The sequence below is a fragment of the Ipomoea triloba genome, chromosome 3 (genome assembly GCF_003576645.1).
Source record: "Ipomoea triloba cultivar NCNSP0323 chromosome 3, ASM357664v1".
Taxonomy (NCBI): Eukaryota; Viridiplantae; Streptophyta; class Magnoliopsida; order Solanales; family Convolvulaceae; genus Ipomoea; species Ipomoea triloba.
This window is the reverse complement of record NC_044918.1, coordinates 14,731,217-14,744,598: the sequence shown is the minus strand read 5'-3', so window position 1 is coordinate 14,744,598 and position 13,382 is coordinate 14,731,217. Positions and strand designations below refer to the sequence as shown.

Sequence of the window (13,382 nt, the reverse complement as noted above, 5' to 3'; positions counted from 1 at the left end):
AGTAAAAAATTGTATTTTTTTTTTGGGTTATTCAATACGTGATTGTTAATGGAGTAGAAGTATCAAGCGAACAAACTAGCCTGAAACTCAGTCAAAACTCAAAACCAAATCTACTTTGGTCAGTTTCTAGCCAAAATTTAAGCAAACATGAGTCAACCCAACTGAAATTATAGGTAAACTACAATTGTTATACCATGGACCAAGGTGCAGATTGCATTGTGAACTCTAATACAAAAATTATGTACATTCAATTAACCCATTTTACACCTATAGCTAGCAGTTTCTGTATATGTAAACAAATAACTTGATAATTGTCGATACATAATATGATAGTTATATGTATAAAAATTGTCAACTATAAATACAAAATTTGGAGATTATTTTTGGATCAGGGTCTACGATAAACCCTGATTCATGGTATAATTTGCCGGTAAACTAATGACAGATCAGATTTGACCGATTTAATCCCGTCCGTTTAACCCTCTAACGAGAATTAAAAGAACAAAGAACAGTTGGGTAGCATAACCAGAAACAGTTACAGTGAGCTAACTGTTTTCTCTTTTGGGTTTGGGGGCCCCAAAAAAATGGAGCATTTTCACAAGCAAGCAGAAAATGACCTGAGAGTCCCGGGCTGGGCCCCACCTCCAAAGTAAGTGGACTCAGCATCTTTCCCTCCTTCCCAGCCCCCACAACACAAAAAATTCGTACAAAACATGAAAACATCTCCCTATTCCTCCCACAAAATCTCTTCTTTCTTGTTTGAGGTTTCTAATTAACATTAATTAGCGCAGTAAATCCCAGGATTAACGCAAAATCCTTAATTAACTGTCGTGTGGAAACAAACATCGGTCAGCACTAGCAGTGTCACCACCAACGACAAACAGCAACCTACGAGCCCCCAATAAATAATTCACAATCCCATTTCTTGATAGCTACCATACCCAATTAATAATTTTAATAATTCTTTCTTTTGCTCCTCATAGTGATAGTACACTGCTGTCATTTCTAATCATTCTTTTGATTCCCCATATATTTTTACTATAATAGTGATATTGGGGTGGCTTCATTGTTTTGTTTTGGGGAATTTGATGTTGAAGGGTGGGTGAAAGAGTGAATCTTTCTGTTATTAGTAACATTTTCTTGTTTTTCCGGCGGCTGACGTGTTTTTCCGGCGGGGATGCCGACGCCGGTGGCGATTGCCCGGCAATGCTTGACGCCGGAGGCGGTGAGGGCGCTGGACGAGGCGGTGGCGGGGGCGCGGCGGCGCGGGCATGCTCAGACGACGTCGGTTCACATGGTGTCGTCGTTGCTGTCGCTGCCGTCGTCGGCGCTCCGGGAGGCGTGTGCCCGGACGCGCAACAATGCGTACTCTGCGCGCGTGCAGTTCAAGGCGTTGGAGCTTTGCCTCGGGGTGTCGTTGGACCGGCTGCCGTCGTCGCCGAACCGGACCGGCGGCGAGGATGAACCGCCGGTTTCGAACTCGCTCATGGCGGCCATTAAACGGTCTCAGGCGAACCAGCGACGGCAGCCGGAGAATTTCAGCTTTTATCAACAACAACAACAGTCTTCTTGTTCTTCAGCTCCGGTGGTGAAGGTGGAGTTGCAGAACATGATTTTGTCAATTCTTGATGACCCGGCGGTGAGCCGGGTTCTCGGGGAAGCCGGGTTCAGGAGCTGTGATATCAAGATTGCAATTTTAAGGCCGGTTCACCAGTTCTTTAGATATTCCAGGTACAAAGGACCCCCTCTGTTTCTCTGTAATTCTGAGCTGGGAAGAAGAGGTTTCACCTTCCCATTCCTAGGGTTTTCAGATGGAGATCAAAATTGCAGACGAATCATTGAAGTTTTCCTAAAACCCAAGCAGAAAAACCCCATGTTAGTTGGGGTTTGTGCTCATGAAGCTCTCAGGAGTTTCCTGGAAACTGTCAAGAGAGATGGAGGGGGGCTAATCCCCTCACACCTCTCTGGACTAACTGTAATCTGTATCGAACCCGAGCTTTCGGGTTATGTTAATGGGGATAAGCTGAGACAGAAGCTTGAGGAAGTGAACAGAATGGTGGACCAATGTATAGGCCCTGGTGTTGTGCTCAATTTTGGTGATCTGAAACTGTTGGCTGGTGATGAACCTTCTGCTGAATCTTTGCAGCCCGTGATTCTCGGGTTGGGGCGGTTGATTGAGGCTTGTGCTGGGAAACTGTGGGTGATTGGAGCTGTGGCGCGATACGAGGTTTACTTGAAGGTTTTGAATAGATTCCCCTCCATTGAGAAGGATTGGGACTTGCAGCTCTTGACAATCACCTCTCCAGGGCCTTTCCCTGGTGAATCGTACCCGAAATCCAGGTAAAATTCGCTCTCTTTCTTAGGATTTCCTGCTCGATTTACGTTTCTCGTGGCTGCTGTATTGTTATGGAGGTTATTTCTTTAGGATTTACTATAAAAGCATCATGCTTAGCACTGTTAATGTTTGTGCCTTTGTCCATATCTTTTAGCATTTACCATAAAGCACCATGGTTTCTAGTGGAATTAGCTCGAGTTGTTTCAATTGGATTGTCTGTGCTAGCATTTGGTGTTCATAGGACTAAAGAATTGTCTTCTTAGGTTTCGTTATTCCTTGGTTGGTTTAGTTAGTTTCGTTCTCAATATCTATAGTTTTTATAGTGTTCTTAAGTTTTAATGTCTGCAAGTCTCGGAAATGAGGTAATTTTTGCTGGTTGATCATATTCTGTGGACCGGAACTCAATTTGATGTTCATAATGTGCTTATTACAGCTTGATGGAGTCTTTTGTTCCATTTGGAGGACTGTTTGCTGATATAAAAAGCCCATTAAGTAGCTCGTACCCAAGCGTTTCGCGCTGTTGTCTCTGCAGTGAGAAGTGCAGGCAGGAAATTAATGCGCTCTCGAGTGGGGGGTTTAGTTCTTCGGTTGCAGATCACTACCAGCAGTCGAGTCTGCCTTCGTGGCTGCAAAGCAGCAACAAGATGGAGTTGATGAAGGTGTGTACGAGCTAAACTCTGATCTGCGCGTTTTTCTGAACACTTGAATTGGCTAAAATAGCGTTTGGGGGTCGTGTTTTGGTGTAGATAAGACTGCATATGATCATGTGAAAACTGCTTTTTTTTTGGTTGTGTGTCTTCAGTGCAGGCCAAAGATGATAATGTGGTATTGAATGCCAAAATCGCGGGATTGCAGAGGAAATGGGACTCGCTCTGTCAGCGTCTGCACTACAACCAGCCGTTCTCGAGGACGAGCACTGCTCAGCTGGATTCTCGAGTCCCGTCCATCGTGGGATTTCAAGTTGTCGAGGACAGCAATAAGGACAGGGCCGTGCCTTCTAATGCGTTGTCGGGCGTTTCTGCTGCCTCGAAAGAGAGCAGTCCACTCGGGGTACTCTCGGATGGCAACAACAATGTTAACCTTCTGTCCATTTTCAGTGAAACTCCTTTGAAGAGTGACGATGATGCTCATACCTCTCCGACCTCAGTGACCTCGGTGACAATGGATTTAGGTTTGCGAATTTGCTCGAATTCTCCAGCTAGAGAGTCTGCAGACAAGCCAAGAATACCTCAAACTTGTATCGGCCTAATCCCAGATGTTCCAGCCAACATCTCGAAAAACGCTCAATTTGATCCGAAAGACTTCAAGGTGCTATACGAGGCTCTAGCCGAGAGGGTCGGGTGGCAGGAAGAAGCTGTGAGAGTTATCAGCCAACGAATAGCCCGGTGCAGAACAATGGATCGGGAGAGCCACCCCCGGGCAACTCGTGGAGACATATGGTTCCATTTCACGGGACCGGATAGCATGGGGAAGAAAAAACTCGTCGTTGCCCTTTCTGAAATACTACACGGGAGCACACATAGCTTGATCTGTGTGGATCTGAGCCTCGAGGAAAACCCCCGAGCCTGCATAAAGTCACTGTTTGATCTCCAGGCTCTGAACAAATATGATGTGAAGCTGAGAGGCAAAAACGTTGTGGATTACATTGCAGAGAAGCTAGCTGACAAGCCCATGTCTGTTATCTTCCTCGAGCACGTTGAGAAAGCCGATCTGCTCGTGCAAAACAGCCTGTCCCACGCTGTGAAAACCGGGAAATTTTCAGACTCACACGGAAGGGAAATCAGCACTAGTAATGCAATCTTTGTGACCACTTCAGGTTCCTCACAAGGCTATTCCGAAGAAGAAATTCTTGCAGTAAAAGGCTGGCCAATTCAAATCCAGATTGGAGTTGATCTTGGAATTGATACCAATCCCAATTCCAATTCCTCAACCCTTAAGCCAATCCTCCTAAACAAGAGAAAAACCATTGGCACAGTTGAAAACGAGGAGCGTTTTGGTTTTGGCATCCCCGAAATAACAAAACGCGCCCACTGGACCTCAAATCCATCCCTCGACTTGAATCTCCCCGCTGAGGAACCCGATACAACAGCCCTCGAAAACTCGAGGCCGTGGTTGGACGAGTTCCTCAGACAGGTCGACGAGACAGTCACATTCAAACCGTTTAACCTCGGGTCACTCGCAGAGAAAATGCTGAAGGAGATCGAACACTGCTTCCACAAAATCATCGGCCCCGAGTGCTTGCTCGAGATAGAATCGAAAGTAATGGAACAGATTTTAGCAGCTGCTTGTTTAACCAATAACAAGAAGGTAGAAGATTGGATCCACAGTGTTCTTGTCAGGGGATTTGTAGAAGCTCAAGAAAAGTATAGCCTAACTGCTCATTCTGTTGTGAAGCTAGTTACTAGCAGATATGCAGAAGAGCATAAACCAGGAATAGTTCTTCCTGGGAAAATTAGAATGAACTGAATGAAATTCAGTAAGGTCTTCTTCTTCTTCTTCTTCATTATTATTGTTATTATGTAGTAGTGGATGTATAAATATATAATTTTAGGCTTCTCTGTAGTCTGTTTATCCCATGTGTTTATTGGGTAGTTTCAGGTTTTATGTCTCATAGCATAGAATGTATTTTGGTTCCAATGCACTTTCCTAGGTCTGTAATAAGTGCTCCAATGTTAATCTTAGCTCATCATGGTTTGGTTACCCTCATTAAACTTAGCTAATCTTTTATGTGCTTTGATTATTTTGTGTTCACAATATTTTGATTTATGAGAAAGCTTACCGTCCATAGTTGACTAACTCAAACCAACAAAGTTAATAGATGATTTTTATGAGTACTGTCCGACCAATTTCACTAGAGTTGTCCTCTTATCTTTAGAACTCTTAATCACACATTAACAAGTTTGGTTCATAGGATAATGGGACAAATTTCATTGTGTTCCTAAATTATAGAAAAATAATGAGTTAATTAATACCTAATTTAATCAAAAAATTTAGTCATCGACTATAGTGATTTTTCTCAATCTAGTAATAAATAACTTGTTGTGCTTAATTGAGTTTTGGACTTTGATGATTTTATCTAACTGAGTCCTTTGCCTCTGTTGGCTATTATCGAGAAAATTCACTATAGTCGAGGATTAAATTGAGTAAAATCACAATAGTCGAGCACTTAATTGAGTATTAGTAAATCAAAAATTGCCAAATTATCTAACATAGGACTCAATTAGGTTAAATCATCGATGTCCCAGACCCAATTAAGTATAAAAAATCATTTAGGACTAAATCAAGAAAATCACTAATATTTAATGACTAAATTGAGTATTAATTCAAAAAATAACACTTTTTGTCCTTCGGTTACATATTCTCATGTTTTATCCATTCATTGTTAGCGATATTTTCTTTTACCAATGGTCTGGACTTTTTTAACCCAATCCTAATAGACTCAATAACACCACCCACTCCTCGCCGCCCCTAAAAAAGGTCACTTTAAACAATTGACAGGGCGTTTGGTTGGGAGGAGGGAATTAGGGGGGAAAAGAATTGTAATTCGGTAGAATTGCAATTCAATGAATAAAGTAGGAATTGAAATTACAGGTGTTTGGTATGCAGAAATAAGATTACAGGGAATTGAAAGGTAAGAAGTTACAAAATGATTAAAATGCCCTTATGTTGTGGTAGATGCTGTAGTAATACTGTAATAGTAGTAGTAGTACTAGTAGTAGTAGTAGTAATAATAATAATAATAATAATAATAATAATAATAATAATAATAATAATAATAATAATAATAATTCTTTAAAAATAATAATAATAATTCTTTCAAAATAAAAATAATATTAATAATAATTCTTTTAAAATAATAATAATAATAATCTTTCAAATTTTAAAAAAAAAAAAAAAAGACAAAGGATATAAGAGGATGGGCAAAATTGTCTTTACAACAACAAATTGACCCCATGAATTGCAATTCATCATTTTGAGGGAATTGCAATTCCCCGGAGTTGCAATTCCCTCCAACCAAACAGTGTAGTTTGAAAATTCACTGAATTGCAATTCAATTCCCCCCAAATTACATCCAACCAAACAGGCCATGTGAGAGTTAAAAAGCCAAAACGGGTAATGAAAAGTGTCATATTCCTAAACAAGAAAATATGCGTGAATTTAGATTTTATCAATTAGTTTTGATATTTTTCCATTTCTTACTGAATTCATGCGTGCATGTATATAGATATGTATAAACACTCATACATAGTATTCTATATATAGATTCATTCTTATCTTTATTTTCTTTAGATTACGACATCTGCAGCATAATATTAAAAAAATACTTCATATTTCAATGTACTTTGTGTTTATAAACATTGTTCTAAATATTAAATTAAATTAAAGGTTATAAATTAATGGTAAGATTAATTACTAAAATCATATGGGAATTGTTTTCAAAAAAAAAAAAAATCATATGGGAATTGGGAATCATTAGGGGCCCGACCCGAAACGATCATATTCAGAGTCTGACGTAGAGACTCCGTACACCTGAACTCCTCAGTCCACGTCAGCAAAAAGTACCCGGTGACCTGGTTATCCCTCTGACTAAAAATATCCCATTAAATTAGGGTGCTAATTCTCCGCTTATTTACGATCATATCCCTCCGAGAGAGAGAGAGAGAGAGAGACGGAGAGAGAAAAGATCGATTCCCTTTTACTGTACAGCTGAGACTTTGAGTTGATCGACGACATGGCTTCCGTCTCTCCGAGCGCTGCGCAAAAGCCCCGTTCAGTTGAAGACATCTTCAAAGACTTCTCCGGTCGCCGCTCCGCCGTTCTCGACGCCCTAGGTCGCGGTAAGTGTAACCGCTACTAAACAACCGCCGAAATTAGCGCTATTTCGCGGTCCAAATTGGGTTTAAATATGGAATTGTTTATGCCCTACTTGTTCTGATTCGGTTTTTCTGCTTTTGTGTGTGTTCGCAGATGTGGAGGAGTTTTTCTCGCTATGCGATCCAGGTGAGTTGTGTGTAATTGTGATTGGGATTTGGAATTGGAATTCGAATTTGATTTGTTTGTGGGGAATTTTGACTGCAGATAAGGATAATTTGTGCCTGTACGGGCTTCCGGATGGGACGTGGGAAGTAGCATTGCCGGCGGAGGAGGTTCCGCCGGAGATGCCGGAGCCGGTGCTGGGCATCAATTTCGCGAGGGATGGTATGAGGAGGGGGGATTGGGTGGCATTGGTGGCTATGCACACCGATTCGTGGTTGCTCTCCGTGGCTTTCTACTTTGGTGCTCGGCTCAATCAACTTGAAAGGTGAATTTACTTCCACTTCAAGATTCCTACTTTACCTAGAATTTAATGTGTGCTTATTAATGCAATGCCCTTTATTGTCTAATTAGAAATTCTTAAATACCAGGTTGATCACTTTTAGAACTGAGAATTTTAGTTTGACTAGATAAGAAGGGGCAGAGATTTTAGGTCATTGTTAGGTGGTATACATGGCACAATCAAGTGTTGAACCAACAATTAAACAAAAGGAATCACTTGAGGGGTTAAATGCTAGTACTACTTAGAGTTTTTAAGTCTATTATCTCACTGGAGTAGAAGAATGGTGGACTGGATTCTGAACCCGTATCTGAATAGATAAAGTGACAACTTAAACAAAGAAAAAGAAATTATTTGAAAAGTTGCTTCTTTCCATACAATTAATGAAGCTTACAAATTGGTTATGGAAATTGGGGAAAAAAAGTCATTTTGAAGAACCAATGAAAGTAACAGTGTGTTATACACAGTAATACTTACATGAAAATGCTATATCTTCAAGGGATAGAAGATTTCTGGGTATGGCTTGATAAGTCTTACTAACTCAATCTGCTCCTGTGAGTGGAAATATTTCAATTTCTACTGTGACACATTAGGAAATGTGTCTGCCTCTGGAAACTTGTTTTCAACTATGTTTGACTGTAATGCAAGTGAAAGAAAAATACAAACAGAGACAAATGGTTGACTATATGTATAAGTTCAGACAATATGTGGATAACCTTTAGAATTCATCACAGTTCGTATATGAACTAAACTACTTTAAGAGAAAGTATGGTTGGCATCACACTCCATATCAGATAACCAAGTCTTCAAGAAGATTCTACCAACTAGTTTGAAGATATCAATTCTTTTGGTGAATTCTGTATAGCTTCAATATGATTTTGAGAAACTCAATAAGAAGTTAAGAACTAGAGACTAAATTAAGAAAATGAATATATCCTAAAATTGATAGAATTCCTTGATCAAATCCCTTCCTCCCCCTAAATCTTTTCGTCCACTTCCTGATATGCAATAATGCAAACATATTGTATACTCTTATTGATTGGTGGCACTTTAAAATCTGGCTAAGAGAACAAGAGAGAGATAGAAAGATGAGTATTGGTGTTTCACAAGACATGAAACATATTGCTTTCAAATTTTAGGAAAGGATGATTTAGTCTGTTAGGAAAAATAAAAATGGAAAGAAGTGGAAGAAAAAAGCTTTTTGACTACTACAAAGTACAAAAATGATTTCACCACTTCACTTATGGATTGAATTGTGGGTTTTCATAACTTGAATCTGAAAACTCCAACACAAGGACATGATCATCACAGTTCTATTAATTTGGATATGCCCTTCCTTTAATTATGTGGAGAGTGTGGGGAATGTTTGTTGGATTGAACATGCATTGGTCAGAGAAATTATAGTAAGATATAAGGGTTAGAGCCTGTTACTTAGGGTATGATGCTATATACCATAAAAAGATTTGGTTTTTTACTTTTTACTCATGGCCATGTTTATTTTTTAAAAAAGGGGTTTGGAGGTTGAACTCGAGATCTTATAGATTGAGTGTTAATCCTATCGCACTAGACTGCAAGGTTCTTTTAACCTCAAGCCCATATCATTGGGACTACACAGTCCTTGGTTACTTGGGGTTTGGAGATTGAACTCGAGATCTTATAGATTGAGTGTTAGACCTATCCCACTAGACTGCAAGGTTCTTTTAACCTCAAGCCCATATCATTGGGACTACACAGTCCTTGGTTACTTGGGTTATTGACCTGGTTTATTTCATTGACCCTAAAAGTTATTATTGCATCATATCAGGTAGTGTTGAACCAGAAACACTTATAAAATGAACTGGTGGTTCCTTCTTTTGGCCTTTTGGGCTTCTCTAATGTGGATGTATGGCTCTGAAACAAAAATTAGTCAATTATTTTCTTTTGTGGTTTATACAATGTTTAATTTATAACTAGTCTGATGATATTTTCAATTCTCAAATTAATATTTTTTTTGATAAAAATATTTTATTCATATGGGCCATGAGATGTTGGTGGTTCTAGTGGGGTGTTTTGTGGATTTTGGTGTTAGGGAGTTGAAGATCACTTAGTTCTACTTGTAAGAAATTTTTGGGTTCATTGGATACAGCTGCCTATTCATATGCCAGCTCTACTATATGTTGGTACTTGGTACTCATCTGATTTTGGATTATATCTTCCCCCTTTTTCTTTTATGTGTACATTTGAGGTGGAAGGGAGTTGAACTTCTAACCTTGAGGTTCGATGGCCTATCCTTGACCACTGAAGCAAAGGTCATTAGCCATGGTAATACCTGCCAGTATCACTCTTCTGGAACCTCGTATACCTGCCTATGAATATGGGGCTTACATATCAGGGTTCTGTTTAACTTGGTCACCATTAATGAAAGTCTATTTGCAGATGCCTGAGTCAAGCACTAATATAATATTATTTGTTTATGAAGTTTCACACAGAGTTGTGACTGATTTATAAGATTACCCATTCCCTGGGTTCAGAGATTCTAAATTACGACAGCACTACTTTATGAGCTTGTCAGTCAAGGTTACTAAGCCTAACAGTATTATCCTATGGACATTCTTGTTTATTAATCTACAGGGAACGTTTGTTTCGCCTTATAAACGATCAGCCAACTGTCCATGAAGTTGTAACAGGGAAGAGAATGTCTAAAGATAAGCCTAGTGCTGATAGCGGTCCAAAATCCAAGCCTAGCACCAAGGTAACTTTACAAGACTGCATATTTATTGCATTTATGTAATCATCAAGAACATTTAAGCCATATATATATATATATATATCACCACTCTGCTTACAGAATAGCAAACAACCCAAAGGAAATCCAACGAGAAAGGAGAGCTATGAACATGATGATGATGAAAATGAAGATGAAGATGAAGATGAAGATGAAGATGAGGGTGGAGACGATGAAAGCAATGCTATTTGTGGGAGCTGTGGGGAGAATTACGACGAGAAAGGGTTCTGGATTGGGTGCGATATATGTGAGAGATGGTTCCATGGCAAGTGTGTGAAAATTACCCCAGCAAAGGCTGAAAGTATCAAGAAATACAAATGCCCCTTTTGCAGCAAGAAAAGGGGTAGAGAATAGCCAGTGCCCAGTGCCAGTGGTGGATAAGATTCAGAGGTTTTAACCAAGGCATATACCATCATCCTGATCATGTTAGTTATATAAACAGAAATTTACTGTAGTTGTTACTTGTTAGAGACCTCCTTTTCTCTTGGTTTCTCTCCAACTTTATCTTCATTTATAATCATATATTTTTCCAAATGAGAGTTCTTTCTTTTGAAGTTTTTTCATACATCATTCCATATTCCAAAAATGGCTAGAATCGTTAAAACAGGCTTAGCTGATGGGCTCTGAATTTTATGGCTTTCCAAATTGGTGGGCTTTTTAGCCTGTCTTGCCAAATGATGGGTTTTGGCCGACCCTGCCTAGCTGGCCAAAGACCTTGTGGTCAAGCGGCACCCGGTGTACACTCCTATGTGGAAGAGAGCGGGTTCGAGCCTCAGTGGAGGCATCTGTTGACTCTTTGTGCTTCAGTGGGTTGAGAAAGTAGTTATGAACAGATACTACATTGTAACCGAGTCAGTAGAACTAAAAAAAAAACTAATTCAGATTCTGTCCAAACTGCTCTTAAAGTCAATGTTACTGGTCAACTTTGATCGTTTACTTACCAACTGTCTCAAGTTGCTATGGTAAAACTTCTCTTAAGCTGCTAAGTTAAAATTTTAATGTCACCAGTGATTATATATCAGAATGCAGTTGTAACTTGTAGTAGTCAATTCTCATGGTGTATTATTGGCCTTATGGGCTGCCTGGCTTCAACTTTTGGAATGGATTTTATGGTAGGCCATAAAGTATTCTTTAAAACTTTTGGAATGGATTTTATGGTCGGCCATAAAGTATTCTTTAAAATATAAAAGAAGGCTAGTAAAATGCCCATTTTCTAGATCATCCCTTAATGACATTTAAAACCGTACGACACAGATTAATGTACTTACAATAGTCATTAGAACACTTGTCTTCTGGGGCGTTGAGCCGTAAGGAATTGTCTCACTTCTTTTAAAATCACATGCTTTATAAGTTTCACAAGTGATTTAATATTAGATACTTTAGTGGAATGATATAACTATATGATTTATGAATTGAAACAACAATTATTGAATATAATCTTAACGTGTCACTATTGCATTGGATGATAGATATAGGAGAATCATTTCACTTTTACATCTCTAAAAAGAAAAGAAAAAAAAAAGTTCTTATACTTGTCAAAAATTATGGCTAAAAAAATAATAAATTCAGCACATGACAATAAAATAGGAGTGAATTCGATATTTTTACCCAAAAAAGTTATTGAACCAATTCTCAATTTGTGCAAACTATTATCTTATCTTATCTTTTCTATGTAGGGCAGGACAAGATCAGATGCATCATCACAAACATGTGGCTTGATTGAGAGGAAATCATAACATTCTGGTATGAGAATCATGATCTACCCTTCAACCCTCTTTTTCATAGATAATTTTTTTTTTTAATAATAATTTTGACCTTATAATTTTTTTAAAAAAAATCTTATAAATAATCACAAAATAAACATTATAAATCTAAAATTTAGAGGGAAGAAATTAAAAACATTTCTCTATCATAAAAACATCTACAACAGTAATAGTAACAATAGAGTGGGACAAACTTGCCTCCAACACTTACAACCAATTGAAAGTGATCTTTGTCTCTGTTTTCCCGCATTATTAATTGAATTTTTCTAGTGGAAATATAAGATTTACGTTCATTTATAAGATCATTGTCCAATCATAATACATATTTCATTACAAACTAAATGCTTTTACATGGTAAAATCATCGTAGTTTCTTAATCTTCACACTTATTTGATTCCCCTAGTTGTGATTTCCCTCTAGGACCCTTGGTCCTTATATAAAGTCTGTATTCATCAAAGGTCATCGGTGGATATAGTGCAGGGTTTTCCGGCGTCACAACCTCCTTCACTGGTTGTATGAGCAGATCGCTTCTAGGATTGTAAAAATAAGCCAGAGATACACGTTCTTTATTCGAATTAACAATCACCCTATGCTCAACACTTTTGTATATAGCATTAGTTAATATCTGCATAGAAGAAAAGATAACATTAAGTACATACATACAATACATAAATAATGAAACACACAGTGCAATGAAAGATTTGAGATACATAAGTATTTTCTTAGTTAAAAAGAATAATAGCTAAGGATATACAATCTTATTGTTCAACGTGGACAATGATTTAATACCACGTTATAAAATAGTTAATGATGAGAAAGTTGCTTTTATTAGTTTTATCTATTCTATCATATCATGTCTGATATAGCAAAATAAGAAACAGAATCTCTGAGAGAAGAGGCAATCCTGAACTACGTTGGTCGGACAATTAATTTGGTAATTACAAAGTTTCATGTTAAACTTTTCGTGAAAGTGTCTATTAACCTTCTATAGATAACTTAAGCTAGTCTAAAAACACAACTACTAATTTTTTCGTAAATCAAAGAATCACTAAGAGACTATATATAAAAAGTAAAACTTAATTTAATATATATTGGACTTTTGGGTGGGATCCAAAAACCCATGCATTTCCCACTTTGTAAAGTAAACAAAAATATTGGCCTGTCAGGGCGCCCCCCCCCCCCCCCCCAAAAAAAAAAAAAAAAACA

At 38.3% G+C, this 13,382-nt stretch overlaps 3 protein-coding genes across 3 annotated transcripts in view; 2 read left to right on the top strand and 1 right to left on the bottom strand.

Moving 5' to 3' along the window:
• Nucleotides 1-769: 769 nt before the first annotated feature.
• Nucleotides 770-5,046, top strand: LOC116011835 (protein SMAX1-LIKE 7-like). The gene is made up of 3 exons (XM_031251252.1): nt 770-2,340; nt 2,769-2,994; nt 3,143-5,046. The coding sequence occupies exons 1-3, from the start codon at nt 1,178-1,180 to the stop codon at nt 4,799-4,801; spliced, it is 3,048 nt and encodes a 1,015-aa protein (XP_031107112.1). The 5' UTR covers nt 770-1,177; the 3' UTR covers nt 4,802-5,046.
• A 1,925-nt stretch (nt 5,047-6,971) lies between these two features.
• LOC116011784 (PHD finger protein ALFIN-LIKE 1-like) lies at nt 6,972-10,950 on the top strand. Its single transcript, XM_031251195.1, has 5 exons — nt 6,972-7,173; nt 7,304-7,336; nt 7,415-7,637; nt 10,260-10,380; nt 10,477-10,950. The coding sequence occupies exons 1-5, from the start codon at nt 7,068-7,070 to the stop codon at nt 10,765-10,767; spliced, it is 774 nt and encodes a 257-aa protein (XP_031107055.1). The 5' UTR covers nt 6,972-7,067; the 3' UTR covers nt 10,768-10,950.
• A 1,355-nt stretch (nt 10,951-12,305) lies between these two features.
• The window catches only part of LOC116013907 (probable 2-oxoglutarate-dependent dioxygenase At5g05600), a 4,231-nt gene continuing 3,154 nt past the window's right edge, over nt 12,306-13,382 (bottom strand). The window contains exon 3 of the mRNA XM_031253871.1: nt 12,306-12,801. Within this exon, the coding sequence (XP_031109731.1) occupies nt 12,550-12,801 (252 nt within the window). The 3' untranslated portion in view covers nt 12,306-12,549. The remainder of the gene's footprint in view (nt 12,802-13,382) is intronic.

Bases quoted from the DNA above. Each gene is read 5' to 3' on its own strand.
- LOC116011835 (XM_031251252.1), top strand. From the start codon at position 1,178: ATGCCGACGCCGGTGGCGATTGCCCGGCAATGCTTGACGCCGGAGGCG. The intron at 2,341-2,768 runs GTAAAATTCGCT...TGCTTATTACAG, and splicing joins GAATCGTACCCGAAATCCAG to CTTGATGGAGTCTTTTGTTC. The intron at 2,995-3,142 runs GTGTGTACGAGC...TCTTCAGTGCAG, and splicing joins ACAAGATGGAGTTGATGAAG to GCCAAAGATGATAATGTGGT.
- LOC116011784 (XM_031251195.1), top strand. From the start codon at position 7,068: ATGGCTTCCGTCTCTCCGAGCGCTGCGCAAAAGCCCCGTTCAGTTGAA. The intron at 7,337-7,414 runs GTGAGTTGTGTG...TTTTGACTGCAG, and splicing joins TTTCTCGCTATGCGATCCAG to ATAAGGATAATTTGTGCCTG. The intron at 7,638-10,259 runs GTGAATTTACTT...ATTAATCTACAG, and splicing joins CGGCTCAATCAACTTGAAAG to GGAACGTTTGTTTCGCCTTA.